The sequence below is a fragment of the Gracilinanus agilis genome, chromosome 3, assembly GCF_016433145.1.
Source record: "Gracilinanus agilis isolate LMUSP501 chromosome 3, AgileGrace, whole genome shotgun sequence".
NCBI lineage: Eukaryota > Metazoa > Chordata > Mammalia > Didelphimorphia > Didelphidae > Gracilinanus > Gracilinanus agilis.
This window is the reverse complement of record NC_058132.1, coordinates 530,220,769-530,246,756: the sequence shown is the minus strand read 5'-3', so window position 1 is coordinate 530,246,756 and position 25,988 is coordinate 530,220,769. Positions and strand designations below refer to the sequence as shown.

The 25,988-nt window shown below is 39.2% G+C and overlaps 1 protein-coding gene across 1 annotated transcript in view; it reads right to left on the bottom strand.

Annotated features, from left to right (window-relative positions):
* Positions 1 to 23,690, bottom strand: part of ABCC4 (ATP binding cassette subfamily C member 4) — a 288,067-nt gene extending 264,377 nt beyond the window's left edge. Inside the window, exon 1 of the mRNA XM_044669348.1 lies at positions 22,398 to 23,690. Within this exon, the coding sequence (XP_044525283.1) occupies positions 22,398 to 22,471 (74 nt within the window). The 5' untranslated portion in view covers positions 22,472 to 23,690. The remainder of the gene's footprint in view (positions 1 to 22,397) is intronic.
* Positions 23,691 to 25,988: the final 2,298 nt, after the last annotated feature.

Sequence of the window (25,988 nt, the reverse complement as noted above, 5' to 3'; positions counted from 1 at the left end):
GGAAATAATAGTGCTTCCTTGTATCGATGTGGCCCTTTATACTTTCCAGAGTGCTCATACTGTCATGATAATTCTCACTTTTATTTCCATTTATTTGTCTTAATTACACATCTTAAAAAGAACCACTCCCCATGACACTGCTGTTGTTGTTCAGTTGTATCTGACTGTTCATGACCCCATGTGGGGTTTTCTTGGCAAAGATACTAGAATAGTTAGCCATTTCTTTCTCTAGTTCATTTTACAGATGAGAAGCCGAGGCATAATACGTTCATCTGAAGAATAAAAGGCCAAGAATATCAAGGAATTAATGTAAATGAAATGTGAAGGAAGGTGGCTTAGCTGTACTTGGATCTCAAGCAGTAATTATCTTGTACTGGCTAAGAAATGAGTATTGGATCAATGGATTAGATTAGGGATTCGACGCACAAGAAAATGAGGAAAAATGACTTGCCTAAGACAAGGAAGTGTTTGGGGTTGGATTTGAACTCGGGAAGATGAGGTTTTCCTGACTCCAGGCCTGGCACCCACTCCATTGGGCCACCTCGCTGCCCCATTACACTGGAGTCAGGCCATTAGGCCACACCATACTTCATCAAAACAATGGACAAAGTGCTACTCCGTGCCCAGCTCTGTGTTAAAGTTTGGGGATGTATCCTTGCCCTCAAAGAGCTAACATTTCATCAGGAAAGAAAATACAACATTACTAGTAAAAGACTAAATAAATTCCAGATTTAACATCTGTGATATCTCAGGTTTAAGTTCTAGGACAACAGCTAAATCATATTTGATTTCAATAAAATTTCTTTCTAACCAATTCTAATTCACTCTTTAAAATATGATTCTCTTCCCCTTCTCCTGGCTTTAGGATTCTGAAAACAGATAGGGAAGGAAGGAGGCTTCCATAATGATTTTATTTTGAAACAGGGACAGAAGAATATAAAAGAGAAATGTATATACAGTTAAATCACCCAGAAACAGTAAAATCTTGCTTAATAAGAGGAATTGAACTTTAAAAATAAATTTAAAAAGTCATTAAAAATCAAAAAATATTGCTTTGGTATGGTCAAGATTGGGGTTTTTTTTGGGGAGGGGAGAGTGGAGTTTCCTTACTCTTTATAATGTTATTTAAACCAAAAGAAAATTTTTTTTTCATACTCTAAATCTACATCAGTAGACATTATGAGGAAGTGACCTAGAAAAATGGTGAATGCCATCTATGAAGTTGGTATGAAAGTTACACTCTAGATCAGTGATGGGCAAACTTTTTAAAGAGGGGGAACCAAAGGAAAGGAAATGCTCATCTGTCAGTCTGTTTCTAAGGCAACTCTTGAAGTTTCATTGTATTGTATCCTACTCATTGTGTTTGTCAGATTAGGAATAATGTCCCAAAGCCCAACAGAACATTTCAGGGGGCCCCATCTGGCCCTCGGGCCGTAGTTTGTCCATGACTGCTCTAGATGATAGAGATGACACCTGTGAATTCATTGATAAGGGAATTTTCTTTTCCAAAGCAAATGAGTACAACTTCCAGCCTTAGCAAACTTGAAACACCTTGAAAACAATACCCCAGGTCTGTAGCCAACCAACTTAAAATAGAATTGGAAAATATTTAACAAAATAAATAACAGTATAACAGAACAGAGTTCTGCAGGGAACCCCATGTGCTGCAGAATGTATCTATCTGAATTGGACACCACTGGTCCAAGTCATTTGGCACTTGTGTAAATAGAATCAGCTCAAGCCCATTAAAACTCTAGCCACCAGAGATAATGTCATCCCCAACTCCCTCAGTGGGGAGGGGAGATGAGTTACCCACATGTGACAATAAGTAACAAATCAAGAACAAGGGACTGCCCTTTGGGCAGTCCAAATCAGCGTAGAGGCTGCCATTTGTCCACTTGAATTAGAGGTGGACCCACGGGAAGTGATGAGAGACACTATCTCTTCAAGTATGTTGGTTACTTCCTGTTGGGGCAGTTCACGCTTTGAACTTGGTGCTGGAGGATCTCCGCTGAGACCTCAGGCAGCTTCTCCTCTGAATTGTCAGGTGGGTAAGTTAGGCTGACTTCCTTGGCCTACCTTGGCGTTTCCAGACTCTCTATTTTAAGTAGGCCTCTTGCCTCTCTGATTGCTAAGGCCTTGTGGCATGCAGCCTAGTTTAATTAGCCTTTCAATCCTCTCTCTATTGCCCTACCTTCTACCTTCCTAATTGTAAATAAACTACCATAAAACCCATCCTGGGGGGCAGCTGGGTAGCTCAGTGGATTGAGAGTCAGGCCTAGAGACGGGAGGTCCTAGGTTCAAATCCAGCCTCAGACACTTCCCAGCTGTGTGACCCTGGGCAAGTCACTTGACCCCCATTGCCCACCCTTACCACTCTTCCACCAAGGAGCCAATACACAGAAGGTTAAGGGTTTAAAATTTAAAAAAAACAAAAAAAAAAAACCATCCTGACTTGGGTCTATTTTAATTAAGGAATCAATCTGAATTACTGATTCCTGGTGACCACACCTTAAAATATATATCTATATAATGTCTAATTTTTCACATTATTACACACAATAATTGTGAGGTAGATGTTACAAGTACAATCTCCTGTTGAAGGGGGAAATTGTTTAATTCTCATACTGTACTATATTGTGCTTAGGCTCAAATCAGCAAGAAATAATTTGAAGAAGATTAATCTATCCAACTGTCAGAGTCCCCCATGTCCTCCATTATGACTTTCCTCCCCAAGGAGATTTCAGGTTAACATTTACAGGGATCTTGAACAAGGAACAGATCTTAAAATCCAGAATTGAGCAATCCAATCACCACCTTTCTCCTGGACCACTCCCCGCATGTCTCAATCTTTTTCAATGAAGTAAGGATGTTCCTCACTACGTTACTGCAGAGAAGGATGGGAACAGAGCCTTAAAATGAGTCACTAACCAAATCAGGGCAGGGAAATCTTCATTAAAATATTGGGTACCACCCTTAATTTGTTTCTCTAAAAAAAACCTTTTTGTTTTCAATCTATCACTCCTTTTTTACCAGGAGTCTTAATATTTCTAGGGAAAATGGAAAGGAGGGATTTTTTTGTTTTGTTTTGTTTTCATTTGTTTTTTAATATGCTTCCATATCCATATTTATAGATGAGGAAGTGGAGGGAATTGTGGTGGAATAAGATTGATTAAGGAACTTGCCCAGTTAAAGTGTCAGAAGAAATATTTAAACCCAGATCTCTTTCAATTCCAAGTCTAGCTGCTTTATTCATCACAATGCAGTTTTCTCCAAGAAGAAGAACAAACTATAACTAAACAATCTCTAAATCCAACAAATTTTATATTGGGAAGTGATAATATCAATATTAGTTTACCCTAAAGTCATCAGTCACTATGACTTTAATTTCTAATAGATTTATGCATTTTGAAAGCTTTTCATTCAACCCAGTTTGGAGATTGAGAGTACTGAGTCAGTCAATATGTATTAAATCACTCTTAGGTAATTATGAATCATCTTATACATATAAATATTTAGAACCAAAGATTCTGCTAAGCCAGAGCAAATATTGAGAAATGTGTGTGTTTCAGGCTTAAGTTTTCTTCCTCTCTTATTCTATTATGGGCAATAGCAAGGCATTTGGAAACAATCTTTGATAAGCATTATTAACCCTTAATCAGCAGGACATACTGAAAGCTGCTTTTCTGAGCAGGGTAAGAATCCATGACATCAATGTCCTACCTTTTGTACTCTACCCATATTTTCTTCTCAGAACCCCTTGTGACCAGGTCAAGGATCTGTTACAGCTTGTGGCCCTAGAATAAAACAAAATTAAATGGCCCATAAAAGGAACAAACCTACAACCTCACCTCACTAGGATCCAGCTCTGAGTTCCTACAATTCAGAATCAGAGATTCTTAGAAGAAAAAGGTCCATTGAATCCAGCACCCTTCTCGGGGCACTAAAATTCAGGGAGGTTGAGAATTTGTCTCACATATAACAAAATCCACAACAAATCACACATCCTCTGACTCTCTCTCCAACCAAATATTTTTCATTCTCTTTTGGCCTATTTTGATAATTATAATTAGAAGGCACAAACAAACAAAACCATTGCTCTATATGTGGTATAAAAGTTACTTTGAAAACTTTTTATAGAGATTAATAAATTAATAAAAGTCTTTTTATAAAGATTATCCAAGTTGAGTATTCTGGTAAAAGTATAATAAATAAACAAGGGACTGAGGTTTGGAAAGAAATATCAAGACCTCTGAGCTTTGGAAGAGGATTACTCTAAGTAGAACAAACTACAGTTTGTTTACCAGGCTGATTAGAAAAAAGGAAATAGGGAGCTGCTTTAAGACCTACTGTAGGCTAGAAGGAATGGTGAAAAAGAGAAGCATATATTGTTTGAACTGAAACTATCTAGTACTCATCTTTTTAAAAGGAAATCATGGTTTTTGATAGAGGGAAAACAAACACAATGATCATAACTCTGAATGTAAGTGGAATGAGTTAATTTTTACCCATAAAATATTTGGAAGAGGGTGGCAAAGTGGATTAGAAAACAAAACCCACCATTTTGTTATATACAAAAAAAGGTTCTCCTGAAACAAAAAAGTAGGTAGTCTAAAGTTGATGTGAGAGCAGAATTTATTATGCCTTAGCTGAATCTAAAAAAATAGAAATGGTAGTCAATTTCTGATAAAATAGTAAAAATAAATACCAATAAGAGAGCTGACAAGGAAAATGTATCATGCCTAGATAATGAAATATTGATCTACTAATCTTAATAAAAATTATTTCTTGATGATTAATAAGTTCAATATAATAATTAATACAATATAGCATTAGTATATGTATATATTATGTATGTATATACACACATGCCCCAAACATACAGGCTTACACATTTAAGGGAAATGGCTTCATATAGTAACTAGAGTGCCAGATTTGGTCAGAAAGATCTGGGTTCAAACCTCACCTCAGACATTTAAGAGTCCTGGATTTAGAAAATCTATATTCAAATACAGACGAGGCTATAGGACATGAAGGGCTGCTCGGTAGCGCATTGGATGGAGAACCTGGCCTCAGATATAGATATTTTTGTATCTGTGTGATCTTGGACAAGTCACTTAACTCCAATTGCCTAGCACTTGCTGCTCTTGTCTTAAAATTACTACGAAGACAAAAGGTAAGGGTTTAGGGAAGAGGGGAAAAAAACTATATGACTTCAGTATCTTTTATGAAATGTGTGAATTAAACTAGATGACTTCCAGGGTCCATTTCAGCTCTAAATTTTTGAAAATACAAGACAACAGAGGAAAGCAATAATTGTTTGGGTATACAAAAAAAAGCACCTTTCCCATTTAAACTAACCCAATACAAAAAGTTATGGATCTGAAAAGAATGTTAGAAAAATATTTTAGAAAATTTTCGAGATTACCAAAAGGAATACATATGGCCTTTTTAAAAACTGATTTTATACTAAGACACGTATGGGTCTTGGGCAATGTCTTAAGCAATGTGGACAAAGGACACAAAAGCACCTGTAGAGGTCTGGGGCTGTTTGGTCCATATCTTTGTATCCCGAGTGCCCAATACAGCAGCTGGCCCATTGTAGCCACCTGACATGTACCTTCCAAACTGAAATGAATTAGTGAGGTCAAAGAACAAAACATACAACTAATAAAACTATGACTGAGGTAATATACAAACTTTGTAGGATGCACAAGCTGGTTTTGGAGAAAATATATGTTAATGAGAGAATTCATCAAACCACAGGTCAAGAGCTAAAAGAAACCTCAAAAACCTGCATTTTAAAGATAAAAGACCTGAGGTCTGGGAAGTTTAAATGAATTCATCAAGACCATATAAGCAGGATTTTGAACTATGCTTCTGACTCCAAAGTTGTGCCCTTTCAAAGAGAACATAAGAGTCTTCCAACTAAAGTCTAGTGAAGTAAATATACAACTAAAAACACTAGGGGGGAAAACCCAACACATTCATAACCCCAAAATAAATATAAGGAGAAATTCTGAAAAACATACAAAATTGAAAAAAAACTGTTGAGAAAATAAAATTGAGGAGTTTTATATATGCCTAGAAAAAAGATAAATTATTGGCCAATCTTATCCTCAAAAAAAAAAAGAAAAAAGCAAACAAAGTTATTAAAACCAAAACTTTAAACAGAAAACTCACAACAAAGTTATCCAAAACTATTTTGCATCTTACAACAAACCACCAAACAAGTCCAATAGGGAGTTGCTAGCCAAAATGACCAAATAGCCTTTGATTAATTCAAGTCACCTGACTTGGGTCAACTACATTCTTAAGAATGGAAAGAACTAGCAGGGTGTAATCCTGGAGCTAATGCCAGAGATCAGAAAGAAAGACCATAGAACAGAAATGTCAAACTTTGGCCAAGAGAGGCCAGATTAAAATGTAATGGGTGGGGAGAGACAGAGGGGCAGCTAGGTGGCTCAATGGATTGAGAACCAGGACTAGAGTCTTCCAACATGGCCTGAGACACTTCCTAGCTGTGTGATCCTGGGCAAGTCAATTAACCCCATTGCCTAGCTCTTACCACTCTTCTGTCTTACATAGTATTGGTTCTAAGACAGAAGGTAAGGGTGTTGGTTTTTTTTTTTTTAATGTAATTGGGAAATGTTTAACAAACTAAATAATAGTTAACCTGAGGTTTTCTAATGTAGATTCATTTATATTTGAGTTTAATGCCACAAAATAAATAAAATATACAGTATGTCATAATGTTAATTTGTGGTTTTCTAAGTCAATACACTGTGTCCCCAAGAATCCATTTCTATTTGAGTTTAACATTGCTGCAGGCAGGAGTTAAGAAAAGTACAAATTTTGTCCCAATTTTTAAATTTTTAAAAATGGGAAGTAAATAGATCTTTGTGAGCCAGTATTTCGGTTTTGGTTTCTGAGGAAATTCTAGAGCAGATGATTTTATTTTAAAAATTGTTAATTAGTGCCTAGAAAAGGAAGTAAGGGGTGATTATGAAAAGTTATGACTAGTCTTATAAAGAACAGCTGACAGTCAGAATAACCTCGTTTCCTTTTTTGCACGGGTTTATTCAACTATTTAATGCAGAAAATGCCATAGTCTTAAGTTAACTAGATTTTTAAGCAGGCAGACAATCACATGAACTGGATCATAATATAATCACAGATTCCTAAAATCCAAGAATGAAGTGCTAATGATTTGATATCAACTTGATAGGGTCTCTCATGGAATGTCACAAAGATGCAAGTTTGGATCTGTACTATTTTACAGGTTTATCAGTAACTAAACGACTCACTGATGGTAAATCCATTAAATCTGCAGGTGACGTGGGGAATGGAGGTACCTTACATAATGAGTGACAGTGAGGATGTAAAAAGATCTGAATAGGTTTGAATGAAGGTCTTCAAATTTTTTGGTCTCAGGGAACCCCTCACACACTTAAAAATTACTTAGGACCCCAAATAACTTTTATTTATGCAAGTATAATAAACAAAGTCTTAGTATAATTGTGAAAATGGTTTTAACTTTCCTATCCAGCCCCCTTGTCTCCTCCAGGATCTCAGGGACTTCATGCACTGGCCACATTCTCAGAACTGCTAATTATGAACAGAGCCCTCAAACATGGTTCATTTGAGTCTAACAAAAGTAATGTTAATATGTGGTTTTCTAAGTCAACAGGCAGGTGATCCCACTTCTACTTGAGTTTGACAGCACTGGCCTAGAAAAATGGGTAATAAATCTCTACTGAAATTCAGGGGTAAATGTGAAAACTGCACTGCTGATTCAAAAATTCAGCTTAGAAGGGATAGGTGGGATTAGCATAATATTTAAGAAAGATCTGGAAGTTTCTGATGGACTATAAGTTTAATGAGACAGTGGTACAAAGTGGTCTCTTAAAAAACTCTGATGATGTTGGGTTTGTTGGCCTCTGAGATCTGACCACATCTGAAGGGCTTGTTTAGTTCTGGGTGCCATAGCTATGGGAAGATGCTGAAGAGGGCAACCAGGATAGTGAAGGGAGGAAGGGACTTCTGGGGCACCCAGGACAGCAGTCCTCAAATATCTGATGGGCTATTGTGTGGAAAAGCAATTGAACTTGGCCCCTAAATTACAAAGAGGTAAACTTTGGTTTTCTGTTAGGAGAAACCTACTAACAATAAGAAATCTCCAAAACTGGATGGAGTGAGATTCCTTGAAGATCTTGGAGCAAACTTAGTTAATCAATTACTTGTCATAATAAACAATTCCTTTCAGGTATGGGTTGCTGGGGTCCCTTTTCTGTACTTCTATAATACCATGCCCATAATATAACAACTTAAATGGGATGGATGAATATTTTTTAAATATACAAAAACCTAGATTAACAAGATAATGTAGTTTCAAAAATAATCAGAAGAAATATTTTCATTAAATAACTGATAAAAAGCAAACAGACACCTAGAGACCTAGAGACATTTGGCATAAATAAATATTAAGAACAAGTGGAAAATAATTTTAAAATAAGAACAAGTGGTTAAAGATATAAGCAAGAATTTTCTTTAATAATATTTTATTTTGTCCAATTACATGTAAAAAAAATTTAACATTCTTTTTTTATTTTGAGTCCCAAATTATTTTCTTCTTCTCTCTCACTAAGACGGTAAACAATCTGTTGTAGATTTTACATAAATAATCCTATGAAACATTTTCCCCTATTGGTCATTTTGAAGAAGGAGGAGGAGGAGGAAGAAGAAAGTAAAATATAGGTGTTTCAGTCTGCATTCTATCAATTCTTTCTCTGAGGACAGATGGCATTTTTCATCTCCAGTCTCTGATATTGCCTTGGATCATTCCATTGCTAAGAATAAAGAAGTCATTCACAGTTGTGCATCAAAAAATATCACTGTTACTGTGTACAATGTTCTTCTGGTTCTGTTCACTTTTCTTCGAATCAGTTCATTTAAGTCCAGATTTTTCTGAAATCATCCTGCTTGTCATTTCTTATAACATAATAGTATTCCTTCACAATCATATGCCACATTCATCTGTCCCCCAAGAGAAGGCCAACCCCTCAATGTCCAATTACTTGCTCCTACAAAAAGAACTACAATCAATTTTTTTGTACAAATAGGCCCTTTTCCTTTTTTTTCTGATCTCTTTGGGAAACAGACCTAGTAGTGGTATTGTTGGTTCAAAGGGTACACACCATTTTAGAGCCCTACGGACATAGTTCCAAATAGGCAAACATTTTCAAAAGAAAAAATGCAAACCATGCTGACTATTAGGGGGAAGAAAAGTTCACTAATTCTCAGAAATTCAGAATAAAGCAAGACTACCTCACACTCATTAAACACAAATGCCAATGGATAAGAAATCTTATTGTTGAAAGGGTTATAATAAGAATGCTTGAGCAATGAGTTGATTCAATTATTCTAAAAGTCATTTAGAATTACTCAATTCAACTAGAATTTAACTATCAACCATTTACCGGCCACCATGAATACAAAAGGTGAGAACAAAATGATTCCTTCCCTCAAAAAAACTTATATTCTATTAGGGGGAAACAAAAGAAACAGATAAATATGTACAAAACTGTTTCGGGAGTAGGGGGAAGAGTAACCACTGGGAAAATCCGGAAAAGGCTCCGTGGCAGAGCTCTTAGGGAGTCTAGAATCATGAGGAGTAGGGGGAACGTTCTAGACCAGAGATGGGAGATGGAATGTCCTGGAAGGGGAAAACGAGCCGGGGAATCTGACCCGAAGAGAGCCGGCATTAAGGGGATGTGACCCACGACGCACTAACCGGACACCCTGCAAGTCAGTTATCTAAAATTGGGCCTTCCCGGCAGCATCTCCCCTAATCCATTCCCTCCTTCCCTCCCCACAAAAAGGATTCCTTACTGTCTCTCCCAGCCCTCCATCTCTACTCTCTCGTTGACCGCACCGGCTCCCCCGGGGTTAATTATCACCTCCACGCAGATGACTGTGTCTGCATGACGCCTCCCCTGAGCTTCCGTCCCATGTCTCTGGCTGCTTGTTGGACATTTCAAACAGGATCCGCGCGCCAAAGAAAGCTGAAACTCGGCGTGTCCAGGATGGAATTTCTCTTCTTTCACCCAAATCTATCCCTTTCCAAAAACTTCCCTATTTCTGTTGAAGTTATGATTATTTTTCAAATCTCCCAAGTTTCCAACCCAAAGTTACCTCAGACTTCTTAAATCCTCGATCCTTGATACGTCATAACGCTGCAATGGCCTAATCTTGCCAATTTCATCTTGCAACCAATGCCTTCTCTCTTCTCCCAGAGCCAACCCTCGTTCAGACGCTCATTAGCTCTCCTTTAACCATTCATTCCTCAGGCCTCCCGGCCTCCCTGGTTTTCTCATCCTGCTGAGGCTGTCTCTTGTCCCCATCTCTATTCTGCCTCCACAAGGCGGTCTGTGGGACCCCATCACTCATTCCACCTAGCAGCTTCCGACTGCCGCTAGCATCCACCACATCTTCTTCTGTTCCACCTTTTAAAGCCTGAGCTGGTCTCTCCAGACGCCATCTATGCCCCCCCCCTTCCCTAAAACCTGGGTCTTCCCTTTGTCGGAGTGCGCTTCCTCCTCAGTTCCCATCCAAAGAATGGCGCCTTCCTTGGGCTTCCCTGACAATAACAACAGCCGACATCTTTACTGAGCACCCACTCCGGCCGGGTACCCCAGGGAGCACTTTTCAAATATGACTCACACAAGGACTCTGGAAGAAATGTTATTAAGAGGCCCATTTGGAAAGAGGAGCTCAGCTCCCGGGGTCACACACATCGAGGAAGGGGCTGAGCCTGAAGTCAACCCTGGTGCTCTATTGGCTGTGCCACGGGGAGGATTCCCCACCCCCCACCCTGCCTAGGATTCTCACTCCCAACTTATTCCGGGAGAGACAGACACCTATGTGTATGTGTGTCCTGTCTACTCCAATAGACGGTAAGCTACTTGACTAAAAGACTAATTATTTCATTTTTTGTATTTATAGCCCAAGCACCTAGGATGTGGTAAATAATTCATGTTTGTTGATTTGACTGGAAAAAAAAAAGTAATTCATCCAACTGTCACCCTTTGGCCCAAACATCTCAAAAACAGGGCTATAAGAATGACTACATGAAGAAAAAGAACTCCCTCTGTGCCCTAAGCCATAATAAGCACTGAAAATACCAACAAAAAAAGGAGAGCCGCTCCCAAGGAGCTCTCCTAACTTGCAAATGCTTGGATAGACGTGGGGCATCCGAAGAGTAGAGACGGGGCAGGTGGCAAGGCCTTTGGCTCTTTTGGTTAGGTCACTAGGAACAAGCAGGGCAACAGCGACAGTCTGGTGGGCCTCCATCACCTAGACCCAAGATGGCAAACCCCGATGGCACGCAGAGACCTCTCTATGGCACACATGCCAAGGACCCAGTGCGCCCTTCCCTGCAACACAGAGTTCACCAGAGTTCCTCACTAGAAAGCTAGAGGGAGGCGGGGCTGGGCTGCTCCCCTCCCCCTCTCCCCAAGCCTGATTACATCACCCTCTTCCCAGCAGTCAATGGGAGTGCTTCTTCCCTCCCCTGGGTGTAGTAAGGGGGTGGGGTAAGTGGGGTGTGCCCAGCACTCAGTGAAGGGAGGGGCACAGAATGTGGTGGGGGGGGGGGGCATGGGCATGGGCATGGCACTTGGTTGGGGGTAGAGGCAGGGCACTCCCTCTCTAAAAGGTTCGCCATCACTGGCCTATACAAACCCTCATGAGCAGCCCACAATCCAGCCAACTTCAAGACAGTTCTGGGTGGAGGAAGGTGTGTGCACAGTAAGATGGAGGAGTAGATAGAGAATCAGCCCCAGAATCAGGAAGCCGTAAGTTCAAATCTGGTCTCAGATACTTCATATCTGTGTGACCCAGAGTCATTATAAAGATCTTATGGAATAATACTAATATTTAAAAAGTGTAGCATAATGCCTGATACATAAGCATTATGTAAGTGCTAGTTATTACTATTATTATCACTATTAATTCATAAATGCTAGTTGTTACTATTATTATTATTCATTATTGCCAGTTACCACTATTATTATTAATTAATTCTAGTTGTTACTATTATCATTAATTATGCTAGTTATTACTAATGTCATTATTAGTTAACTATTACTTTTATTATTTAACAAAGCTAGTTATTAGTATTATCATTAATTAACAAATGTTAGTTGTTACTATTATTAAGTAATGTTAGTTATTACTATTATTAATTAATGCTAGTTATAATTATTAAAACATGCTAGTTATTACTATTATTATCACTATTGTTTAATACATACTAGCTATTACTATTATCACTATTATTTAATAATGCTAGTTGTTACTATTATCCGTATTAATTAATGCTAGTTATTACTATTATTAATCAATGCTAGTTGTTACTATTATAATTATTAAAGCATGCTAGTTATTGCTATTATCACTATCATTTAATACATGCTAGTTATTACTATTATTGTCATAATGCTAGTTATTACTATTATTGTCATAATGCTAATCATTACTATTATTATCATTATTATTCATGCTAGTTATTTTTTAAGTGATTGGCAACTTGTTTATGGAATATACTTTGAGTGCTTGTAAGAAAGTGGTCAAAACAAAACTAAAATTTTTAAAGTGAAAAAAAACTGCTTCAGCATTCTTTTAAGTGTCTGACTTCATTAAAATAGCATTCAATGGATGAAAATTAGATTCACCTTGAATTTTTTTGAGAAATTGAGTTCCTCATAAGATACTAGAAAAAATAAGGTATAACTATCATATCTGAAAGAAGTTAAACCAAGTCAACTGCCTTTAGTAGAAAAGTAACAAAGCATTTTGACGTTATATTGTTTTATTAACGATTAAAGTCTTTCTACTTCCTGCCAAGTTCTCTTAAGGCATGGAATCTCTTATAAACATTTCCAAGAAAGCAGTGTGTTTAGGGCTCAAATCAAGGTCGTTTTTATTTAAAAGGGCAGTCATGATATTTTGCCTTCAAAAGCCTTTTTTGTTGGGGGAGAGGGGAGAATAGGGATCAAAAAAAGATGTAATAAATTTATCAATGAGATTCAGACAAGAGAAGATGAGTAGGTCAGGCAACACTTTCAGGGAAGCTACAGCTTTACTTCTTCATTCTTCACCTTCTCCCTCCTCCTCTCTGGCCACCTCCACTCCAACCTCTTTTGCCAATTAACTCAGGCATCCCCTTACCCCCCAAGGTATCTCTTTCTCCCCCAACCCTCCTTCATACTAGTTCTGGAACCATAAACCCATAATCAAATCAATTCTACCAATGTTCCAGATTAGGGTGTGTCAATGCTTTCCCCAAAAGTCTCATCCTCCATTAGGTTTCTGAACCAAAGTATCTCCCTACCACTCCCAGGGATTTCCCAATGTGTACTCTCCCAGCCTCCCCCCAATAGAAGTTCAGGCAAGTCTTTGCTATTGTATTCATGAGGCCAACATTTAGTAGAGAGCTTAGCAAAGAGTAGCTAGTGCTCATTCATTCCTAAATGGGATCAATCAGTAAGAAATCTCAGTTATATAAAATCTTTTAAAGAACCATATTTTCATTTCTTTCCAATGTATACAGTAACCTAACCTAGGCTAAACATTTTCCCCAAAGAACTGCTTTAAGAAATCATTAATGATTCTCATTTGCCTATAAAAAGAGACAAAATGAAGCACTGTAGAGCTCAGCTTATAATTTATTTTTTCTAAAATGCTTTAAAAAAACTCTGTCCATTCTCTTTTCTGTTCGATCATTTGCACGCTGCTTTGTATGACTAGTAATCTATTTTCTCATCTGTGAAATGAAGATGAAAAATGTCCAATGTGCCTCAATAAGATATTATATGTAATACATATCAATATTATTTTATTACCATTCTCTATCAAGATATAAATATATTCAGCTCAAATCACATTATATTCACACATTTTCATCTTTTTTTAACATATCTTTAATTTACTTCCCCCCACCCTAGACATCACAGGCTTTCCTCTTCTATCCTCCCTTCTTTGGATCCTCATATAGTAAATATGATATATGCTTACTGATTAATTACCATTCAGCTCTTCCACTAGAACCTTATATCTTTAGGTAGCAACTACTTGTCATGGGCCTCTATGATACTATTTGCAAACATGGGGGGATGTTTGAAAATATTTTGTAGTTTCTTATTATTTTTAAATGATCAGAGTATGACCACTGTGGGGTTGTGTTAAGTAAAAGGTTTCATGTTTTCAGGGGGAAAAAAACAAAACAAAACAAAACAAAACCACAGCAGAGATCCAGGAAAATAGTTGCCCATCAACTCCCAATCCTGATTCTGATTCTTTAAAATCAATTCTGGCAGGTTGCTGGTTTTAACAGAGAAGTGACTTCATTTCAGGGAGATAAAAAGGTGGGATTGCAGATGTTTTAAAAGAGAAATTCATCTTTTTTTTTTAATTGTGAAAAACCCATAAATACCTTAAATTTATGTTTGCAAAATAAGAAGCCACCATCCCTAAAGTTCTCATTATTTAAAAAAAAAAAAAAGGAAGATAGAATATGGAAACTATAGCCCATGACCTTGTTTGTTTCCTGACAAAATGCTAGAATATATGATTAAAATGATGGTTTGTTAATATCTAGAAAAGGACAGGATTGTTTTAAAAGAGGTCAAGTAGGTGCAGCTGGGTGGCTCAGTGAATTGAGAGCCAAAAATTATCTCAGTCACTTTCTATCTGTGTGATCCTGGGCAAGTCACTTCAACCACAAAAGCCCTTACCATTGTTCTGCCTTGGAACCAATACCCAGCATTGACTCTAAGATAGAAGGTAAGGATTAAAAAAAAAAAAAAAAAAGAACAGATCAAGATTAATTTAACTTTTTATTTTGATAGAATTAATGGAATCGAAGGAGTGCAATTTTTTTCTAGCCATTTTGTATTATTTTATCTTTAAAAAAAAGCAAACCTATTATGTCTCAGGAGTCCATCTAGATTTTAGAAAAGCATTTGCTACTAACACACTAAAAGTAATATTTATTTTTTAAAACCATATGTAATAGTTCAGTTCCACATAACAATCCAATCTTCTATGTGCATCAGCTATGGTGGGGGGAGGGGAGGAGATGGGGGAGGGTGAAGGGGAAAGTAAGAACATGAATCATGTAACCATGATTGTCCAATGTTCTTTTCTGTTTGTTGACTTTTTTTTTTTTAACCCTTGTACTTCGGCGTATTGTCTCATAGGTGGAAGATTGGTAAGGGTGGGCAATGGGGGTCAAGTGACTTACCCAGGGTCACACAGCTGGGAAGTGGCTGAGGCCGGGTTTGAACCTAGGACCTCCAGTCTCTAGGCCTGACTCTCACTCCACTGAGCTACCCAGCTGCCCTCTGTTTGTTGACTTTTGAAAAATTCATATTGAGATTTTTTTTTGATGATTTTTTTAAAAAAAGTTTAGAATAAAAGAAAAGCTTTTCACAAAGTCTCATGTACTATCCTTACAGAAAAGATGAAGTGGTTCAATGGCCAAATCCAGAATAATAATTAATGATTTAATGTCACTTTAAAGGAGGTTTACTAAAGTGCCCCAGGAATTTCTCTGGGGACTGAGCTGTTTTAACATTTAGATCAACTGGTTCTGAAGATACATAGATGGCATATGCTTTCATATGTAAAGATGCTATAAAACCAGAAAGGGATAGCTAGCTAACAAGAAGGATGACAGATTCAGATTACAAAAAGATCCTAGAACAATGGGATAAATCTAATAAGAAAAACAAAAATCCTATACTTGGGTTAAAAATAATCACTTTTACAAGTATACTCAAGGTGGGTAGACAGTAGTTTTTAAACAAAGTTTAAATGGAGTTGATATAAATTATAAACTCAACCTAAGCCAACACTATGACTAAGCAGATAAAAAATATATATATAAACTTGGGCTGCAAGGAAAGGAATTGTGTCCAGGACTAGAAGGATAATAATTCTGTTATAATATACCCTAAATGAATCATACCTGGAGAAGGGACATAGTTAAGTGGGAAAGCATTCAGGAGGATAATAAGGATGGCTTGAGAGCATGAAGACAGGTCCATCTTGAGGTTACAAAAAAGGAGTTGAAGATGTTTATAGAAAAGAAAAGATTCAGGGGAGAAATACTACTATCTTCAAGTTTATGAAGGATTATGAAATGAAAAAGAGAATAGACTTGGCCTTCCATGGGAAAAACTAGATAAATATTATAAATAGGACTCACATAAGAAAGACTTTCCTCACGATTAGTGCTATCCAAAAGTAGAATGAATGTTCCTAAGAAGGGTTTAGTACCCCCTCAGTGGAAGTCTTCAAACAAAAGTTAGAAAACCTCTCAGGTAGGTCATGCAGGGGATATTCCTGTTCAGGTATGGGTTGGATTACATGGTCTCTAAAATACCGTTCCATTCTGGGTATCAAAATTGAAGGAAGCTGACAAGCTTTTAAAGCATCCAAAGGAGGATATCCAGGATAGTGAAAAGACCTTTACATGCATGGGCATATTGTCATATAAGAATCAATTGAAAAAAAGTGAGGATGACTGGGGCAGAGAGTCTTCAAGTATCCAAAGGAGTACTTCTGGGTTAAGATGGTGGCAGAGTAAAAAGCAGCTGCTTAACCTCTCCTAACCCACACATATAGAACTCCTCAAGAAGACATAAAAACAAATCCAGACGAATGAAGGGACCCCACAACAGGGCACAGCATTGAAGGTACGTGGAATTGGGACATTTCCATGCTATTAAGAGGTGAAACAGCTCTCACTAAAACTCGAGCTGAGCAACCCCCTCCCCGCCCCCACACACCACCTACAGGGCCAAAGCCAGCGCAAAAGAGTTAGAGCAAGTTTGGGGCACCCATTAAGTCCTTGGCAGCCTCCTGGGATCACCAGGGCCTGCTGCTCCTGAGAGCAGCAAGACTTAAGACCCCAAGAGGCTAAAGAACGGGCGGACTTTGAACACAGACCCTGAGCACAGATGTGGATCCTGAATGCAGGCACAGACCTTGGGTGGAGACCCAGTGCAGAGGGGAGCATGACTGTGGAAGCAGCGCCCTGAGACTGTTAAAGGAGCTTCGGGCAGAGGAACAAGCAAAGGGACCACCAGGAGGCTTGACCCTGAGAACAACTAGACCTGAGACCTCAGGAGCCTAAAGAGTGCAGACAGACCCTGGGTGAGAGGATAAACCTGAGAGGGCACGGGGCTCACAATGGCAAGCCATCCACAAGAACCCCAAAAGAGAAAGATCAAGTATCCAAAGGATTGGAATTTGGACCAGCATTTGAACAAGGATGGTTAGATTTATTCTGCTTTGTCTCAGAGAACAGAACTTGGAAGCAGTAACCAGAAGTTGCAGAGGTTGATGTCAGCTCAGTGTAACATAATAAGAACTATCCAAAAGTGGAATGGGTACCTCAGGAGGCATTAGGTCTGCCTTCACTTTGAGCCTTCAAGTGAAACCTGAATAACCATTTGTCAAGATGTTAGAAGGCAACTCCTGTAAAGGTATGGGTTGAAATACATCCTTTCCAAGTCTGAAATGCTGTCAAGTTCTTTTTGTTCCAACCTAATCCATGATGTTTTCCTTGCAAATTGATTGCATTTCTTTCTAGGGCTTTCCAATGTCTTCACTGAAACCAAGGCTTTGTCCATATCATCATAAATTTTTAAAGCTGAAAGAATTCACCCTTGAGACACATTCAGAGAACCTGTTGGTTTAAAACATATTCTAATTAAGCAGCCTTACAATTCAATGATCCTATGATGCCTCAGATGATTATAAATTTCAAGCTAGAGGTGATACAGTCCAATCCCTTCATTTTATAGATGAGAAAAATGAGACCCAGGGAGAAGTGAATCACCCAAAGTAATCCCAAAAAAATGTCCAGGCAAGGATTTCTACCCAGTCCTGATTCCAAATCAAAGTCAACCTAGAGAGAAATGACAAAATGGGCTCTAATAGGCCTCGTTCTGAGTCTTGCATCAATGAATTAAGCAATTAATTAGCTTTTACACATCACTTACTATGTTCCAGACATAGTATTAGAATGTCATACAACTCAAAAGAAATTTTTTAATCTTCTAAGTAAAATCAGATAGGGTAGAGTGCCTAACAGCTGTATAGGATTAGAAATCAAGTTGAGTTTTTAGGGACAGAGTGGGAGGAAATAATACATTTTTAGAAGAAAATGTACAATTATAGTTATCCAAAGAAACATCCAAATAAGATTAGAAGACAGAAGCTAAGTTTACAAGGGAAGAGAAATATCAGAGATATAGTGGGTCACCAGATGCATTCATATTCTCATGCCATTTTTATTTTAGTAAAAAAGTATAGAATTACAATTACTGCCTAAAAGTGAAAAATAAATTTCCCATTAATCTCAGTGTGAGATGGGATTTAAAAAAAAATGTTCATTTTTAAAACAACTTGAAAGAAAATTCGCCAAAGGATATATGAGAATTAAAACAAAAATGATCAAAGGGGGGAGGGGGAAGCAAAGTGGCTCAGGGATAGAGATCCAGACCTGGAGATAGAAGATCCTCGGTTCAAATCTGACCTCAGCCACTTCTTAGTGTGAAGATTAATATTCAAAGTAACTATTATATTTTTAAAGTTTTTATTAATAATAACTAAAGTAAAAAGCTACCTAAACCACCCAGCCTACTGGCAAAAGAGAGGAAGAGAGAAGCAGAGCCCCAGAACTTATACAAATGTGACCACACAACATGGTGGAGAGATTAAAAGGAATTTTGGGAAATACTAAGAGACTTCTGGGGGATGAAGTCCAAGGGTTCAAAATCTCCATTTATACATTAGTTATGTGACCCTAGTCAAGTCACTTAATCGCCATTGCCTAGCCCTTATCAATCTTCTGCCTTGGAACCAATACACAATATTGACTCTAAAAGTGAAGTTAAGGGTTAAAAAAAGATCAAAAAGCTTTGAGGGTAGGTGTATAAGCTCAAGCTAAAAAATTATTACTAGTATTATTCAAACTGGGAAGTTAAAGATCTAGCAAAAATCCTTTTGAATAAATAGAAGGATTATTTCAATAAAAATATGACTTTTCTATTGCCAAGGGGGACTTAGAAAGGGGGCAAAAGGATCAGGTGAAAGGATATAGATTAAGTTTTAGAGTGAAAAATCTCTTCTAGGCCTGAAACTCTAGAATTAATGATACCAAAGGTAGGTTATAAAATTACTTCTTGTAGACTTCAAAATAAGTACTCCAGTTCTCTTCTAAAGTTCATCTAAACACTATTTAGTTTCTATGCTATTTATTCAACAATAGCTATCATTTATATTGGCTCCCTAAGAGGCAGGTAAGTTCCAAGTCTCAGCTATGATGTGGTAGATGTCCTGGCTGGACAATGAATACTTTTTGAGAGGGGAAAAATTATATGGGCCGGGGAGGGGGGGTGGGGGTGGGGGGGGAGGTAATCAGAGGCCAGAAAAGAACTGCAAATTGAAGAATTTCTTCCTGCAGTTATTTTTTTTTACCTACCAAAGGGATACACACACATACAGCACACTCAAGATCTGGGCAGATCTCTGGGTTTGCATCCTCTCAACCTAAAGAGGCTCCTTTCCACATGAAGATGTCAATGGCTCTCTGGAGAGGTTGTAAAGCGGTGTCACTCCCAGTCCCTTGAGAGGGGCCACACCACTGCCTCCTTGTTTTGACAGATTTTAGCTCCATGTTGTCAGCTGTCTGCTAAGCCTACTTAGTGAATATTTCCTAAGAGAAGGAAGCATTCTCCAAGCAAAATCTACAGCCTCTGTGGATACTTTCCACCAAACTGGTTGTTTTAAAAACTCTTTCAAATATTATTTTCTCAACATCAACCAATAGGTGGGGTGATTTTTTTTTTTTTGCACAAGATTTCTACATATTGCTACATGGTTAGTGATCTGCATCTTAAGTTACAAATACCCCAGGACAAACACCATAGACAAATCAAGAAGATGGAAGACTTTTAACCCTCTCAAAGGCCCCTGGTATTTTAGTAGCACTTAGAATTCCATGAGAACACAAGTATAACTACTAAAGCCAAATGGAAAACAATAAAAACGTAGTGGTACTCCTCTCTAAAAAGCAGCAAACACTCATGATTCAGCATAATGATATGGCAAAAATGGAAACAGAAAACAGTAGTCTGATGGGGAAAAGTCACAGAGTTCTACTAATGTCATTCCAGCCCACTTAGCCCTGGCTCCTTCATTGAAGTGCGAGAACTTAAGAAATGGAATGAATCTTGAGTAGAAGTGTCAACAAAAAGGCTATCCACAGGGAACTAGATTAAAATATAACTGAGAAATATTAAACAAAATGAATACATAATAAAAGATATTTTAAAACTGAGATTCTTGTGAATGGTTTAGTGCCCCCCCCATCTGTGAGTCTGACACCATAATAAAGGATCATCTAAAACAACCTCTTTTACAAATGAGGCAGTAAGGAACAGAGTTCAATTTCAAATCTAGTTCCAGAAATAATGGCAGATTCCAAACCAGCCAAGGCCACCTACCCTTCAAGTCACAGATTTCTCCCACTGTATACTAGGGATAGGAAACAAAGGGAAGTCTTGACTTTAACTGGTAACTGAGTCCTTTCATCTATTGAAATCCTTTGACTTCAATATAGTGTGACAGTTACCTGTTTCACACACAGTGTATCATAGCCATTTATGTATAAAGGCCCCACAAAAACCCATTTCACCATGTTTTTACCACAACTACTGCCAAGAGAACAGACTACTTGAATTTAAAGAAAAAGGGGAAAAAAGCCTTCCTTCTTTCCCTACTCTCTCTCCACTAGAGGCAAAAAATAACAATCAAAAGGTCTCCCAAAAAGAAAAACTTCATTTGGGGCCAAGTATACCCATAGTATATATACCTCCCTTTATGTTTTAAATCTTATCTTTGCCTTAATCAGAGGCAAAAAGTACTCATGTTACATTGTACTCTTAGAACATTTCCATTCATAAAACAGGTAATATTTTAGCTACATGCAATTTACCACACCCAGACATCCTCTCAAAAGCCACTGTTGTACAGAAGGAAGACAGTTGTTCTGCTGGGAGAAAATCAAAGGCGAGGAGCAGCACACATCAGGTAGCCAACTTTGACCCAAAGCACTAAAAGCAACCTCAGATAAGCTCACACCTGTTTCTCTGGGAGGGTGCGGGGCCTAGGGTCAAAACCAATCTCAGACACTTCGGAGCTGCCACTTAATCCTATTTGCCTCAGTTTCCTCATATGTAAATGAGCTGGCGAAAGCAAAGCCAAGCCTCATCAGAATCTTTGCCATGAAAACTCCGAAGGGGCTTCCCAAAGATTTACCAACGACAACGAAGGGAATATTAAACTGAGAAGGGCTAAAAGAATTGTGATAGGTCCTCAGTGGCGAGTCTTGCTCAAGTACTCAGTTTCACTTGTAGTCCCTCTAACTTTCGACTCAGCATGCTTTCCTTCACCGCTGTCTTTTTCACAGTCAAATTTAACATAAAGGGAAGGGAAAGGGTCGGTGTCCCAAGAGGGGGCGGTATCCAGAGGAGAGACGGCATTCATATTATTTTATTATGAACAAGTATTTATTCTTTCCTTCCCATTCATCTCCCCCACCCTTCTTAAAAAAAAAAAAAAAAAAAAAAAAAAAAAAAAAAGCCTTTGGAACAAATATGCATGTGGTTCACTTAGTATTTTGGAAACTCCTTTAGGAGCTAGGTGACAAGGGTTCATATCAGCTTGGAGGTCATATTAAGTACATACAATCCCGCCCCCCCCACCCCCGCCGTCAGTCTCAGAACACACACACACGGGTACACACGCATCTGCGCGCCCATCATCCACACTCAGACCCAAGTCTGAGGATAGCGGGTCTCCCTCGACACCTCCCCCCTCCTCCGCCGGCGGCACCCCCGAGTAGCACTTCCTGAAGCCCAGACTGGCAGACCATACATAGTAAATATTAGCCCCGAACAGAGGCGCTGCTGCCGCTTTGGCTGCGGCTGCCAGCTGACCGTCGCCTGGAGGCTGGGGCTGGCAGCAACACAGCGCTGAGAGCTGGGAAGTGTCGGCGGTGGGCTGCTCCACCCCACGACCAGGAAGCCGAGGAGCGGATGGATCAATGAATGGCGGAAACTGCTCCCCACTCAGCTTTTCCACCCCTAAAAAAATGCACCACGAGGGCAGCGTGCAAACCCGAACCCCAAAGCAAAGAGTGGCCCGCAGCCAAAGGAGGCTAGCTGTCCTGGAGTGGCATCGGCAAGCAACCCTCGCTGATGGATTTATAAAGCTAAGATAGGGCGCTGCGGGGCAGAGCCCCGGCGCATTCAGTCACTCACCAAAAGAATATGCGGGAGCAAAGATTCGCGTTTTGCAAAGGGTTGGATTTGGCATTCTGGAACACGGGCTGCATCTTGACTACTCCCGCGTTCCTGCGCGCCTTGCCAGAAGACACTCGCACCACCGCCGCCGCCGCCCTCCCTCCTGCGGCCGTTACCGGCCTTGACCGGGGCGACCTGCGATGCTAGCTCGACTGAATAGCTGTTCAGCCCCCCCACAGTCTGCTGCCGGCTAAAAGCGCCAAAGCGAACCGGCTCGCCTTCCGGAAACTGGAGCCCGGCGACACGCCTTCTTCCCCGCCTCTCGGCTTCCAGTGCTCCGCCTGGCTCCTACCGTGTTAGCACCTCTCTGCACTCTCCGCGGCCGCCTACCTCCTGCCGGCACAACGTGGGCAGCTACCCTGGGGAGAGAACGCCGAGGCTGCTGCAGTCGACCAAGGGGCACTGAGGGGAAGCCCGGGCTGGGAAGGGGCCCCTGCCTATCCTGGAGACAGGTTGAAGCTAGAGTTGAAGCCCGAGGGTGGACTGTTGACTCTCAGCTCTGCTATTTGAGCACTACTAGGAAAGCTGTTGGCGAGGGACGTAGTGTACAGGCTGCCCCGGGTGTGAGTGCCCCAAGTGGAAGGTGAATGGCTGTCACATGGCCGTTTATAACTTAACGGTTCAGCCCTTGAGAGAATGTGGACCGACCTCTATGTGTCATCACCCGCTGGCCAGCCAAGGAACAGGGTTTTGACTCTTGGCCGGGATTGGGGATGAAAAGACTCAGCCCCCTAAGGAAAGAAACTCTTGGAGGGGGAGCATTGGCCAAAATGCAAAACCAGAGCTAGTCTTTGGACTCCTTTGTCACGGTTTGAATGTCATGACTGGTTGGTTTTACTGGAGGTGTTGAGCCTACTTCATATAGTTAGCGCTTGAAGGTGCAATATCTAATTGTAACACCTGCACTAAGACCAGCGAAAAGAATTTTCTCGTTTCAGAAGTACTTGTGCTTACCCAAAAAAAAAAAAAAAAAAAAAAAGACACCAGTAGAACTCCTGCTACTTTCTCATTCCTAAATTTATTTAGAACGTTACTTACCTCGGACTAGGACTCGAGAAACTGAGCTCAGCTCCCCAAGACACCTTGTTAGACGCGACCACTGGTTCTCTATGTTCTCATCTCTCTGTTAAGCTGCAGGACAGGCTTCCTTTCAACTCATCGCACTTTTTTAGGCAATAACTTACTAGAATACTAAGGCATTTACACTAAATATGAGATAATTTGAGTAAAGTCCCTTCTACTTCTAAAACTGAGCATCTTAAAAAATGCTTTGACCTCACTTGGATCCTAAAAGAAGCAAGATCCCCAAAAGGAAGCCAGAATTTCTAGGCGATGTTTTCAAAAGTGGAGTTTTTAGCCAGAATTTTTCCTTAACGTAGAGCTTCAAGTACCTTCTACATTTCACCTTCATCATCATATGTAAGAAATTTTTGAAAGAAATAGTTGTAAAGCATGCATAGCTAAAATTGACTTCAGGGTTTAGCAGAAGTTGTCAGTGCACCAAACATGAAGGTGGGCCAATATTAAGGATGTGAATCGGGCTCAAAAAAATACTTAGTATCAGAATTGAGAACTAGAAAGGGTAGAGAACATCTAGTACAATCCTCTGGTTTTGCAGACTAGCAAAGCTGGAGACAGTGTTAACTAGCCCAAACACTTAAGTAGCAAATATGTCCAGTTCTGATTTGAAATCCAATACCCTTCCATTATACTTGACTCCCTCTCCCTTGGAATGAAAGCTTCCCACCACTCCAACGCTCCAGAGGAATATCTTTTTTGTAAAAAAAAAAAAAAAAAAAAAGTTTATGCCTTGTAGGGAAGGCTGCATTTGGAGTCTTAGGAACTGAGTTCAAACTTCAGGTCATCCTTAGAATTCACTCCTCCCTCAACTCTGCCTCCTGGCTACCATGGCTTACTTCAGGTCCCAAATCAAATCTCACCCTCTATCCAAAGTCTTTCTGATCCCCCTCAATTCTAGTGCCTTCTCTCTATTGGTTATGTTTCAATTTATACTGTATATTTTCCCCAGCTGCCTGGCACATAGTAGGTGCTTAATAAATGTTTAATGACTGAACTGTCCAAACTACCTATATGAATTGGTGCTGTGAAAGGGGAATGTTTTATTCCCTTTGTCTATTTTAAGTTCTTGATATTGTAAAAGGTAATTTTTATTCCCTTTTCTATTTTAAGTTAATCAATCAAACTTATAATAGACAAAGGGAATAAAAATTCCCTTTCACAGGACAAATCAGATGAGCAAATTCTGTAAACGTCAGTTTCCTCATCTGTAAAATTGGGGAGTTGGACAGGATGGTTTGTAAGGTTCTTTCTGGCTCCAGATTTAGGATTTTTGCTCATCACTCAGTTAAGTGGCTCAGTGTATTGAGCTGAGGACTGTGGGTAAGCACTTAACTTCTTGGCTTCAGTCTCCACTGCAAAAAGGGAGGATTAATAACACCTACCCCCAGGATTTTGTGACAATCAAATGAAATAATTGTAAAGGACATAACAAAGATCCTTGCCCATAGTGAATCCAATTAGAAGACTTCTGCCTGTGTCTAGGTTAGAGGTGCTTAGGGTGAATAGAGAGAGAGTTTTGCATCTTTTTTTTTTTTTAACCCTTAGCATCTGTTTTAGAATCCATACATTTCCACAGTAGAAAAGCAGCAGGAGCTAGGCAATTGGGTCACATAGCTAGGAAGTGTCTGAGGTCATATCTGAACCCAAGATTTCCTGGCTCATGGCTTGACTTTCTATCAACTGAGCCACCTAGCTGCCCCAAAATTTGTAGCTTTCTAACAGCTCAGTTCCCAATATGGGGGCCTGATTAATACTGGTTTAACAAATAACACTTTGTACCTTTATGAACTTGTCCTACTCTCTTATATTATATTCACTTATGTATTTGTCTTCTCACCTGAGACTCTTTAAGATCAAGGTCTGTGACTTCCATATAATACCTTATAAAAAGAGATTGTAGGCACATAGGGAGATAAGCACCTCAAAAATCATCTGATCTACTGTCCTCATTAAAAAAAAATAAAAAAAACAGGGCCCAAGGTCAAATAAGTAGACATGTTAGGATCTGAAACTGGATGTTTGTATTTCAAGCATCTAGTATAGTGCCTGACACATTATAAGTGCTAAATATGTGCTGAATGTTTTGATTGAAGTCCATTTTCCTTTCCCTTAACCCCAGAGATGTCAAATGTGCACCAGCGGCCCATGTGGCCCACCACATTCCCTTATAGCTTCCCCAACCATATTAGAATATAACTGGGAAATATTGAAAAAAATAAAAGTGCAGTAAAAATGTTAATAATATGGTTTTCTACAATGTGCAGCATTCTCAGAGGGCTTAGCAGTCCCCATTTCTAAAAGTATATGACATAAGAGCCCTACATACTGTTCAGTGATCTCCTATGTATCCCTCAGATTTGAGACTCAATCTCCAACTTCGTTTTGCATTTTATTTTGGGAAGTTTTGCAACCTGCAATATAAATACCTAACCCTTCTGGGGGTTGCTTAGAAGGTGCCTTTTTTTTTTT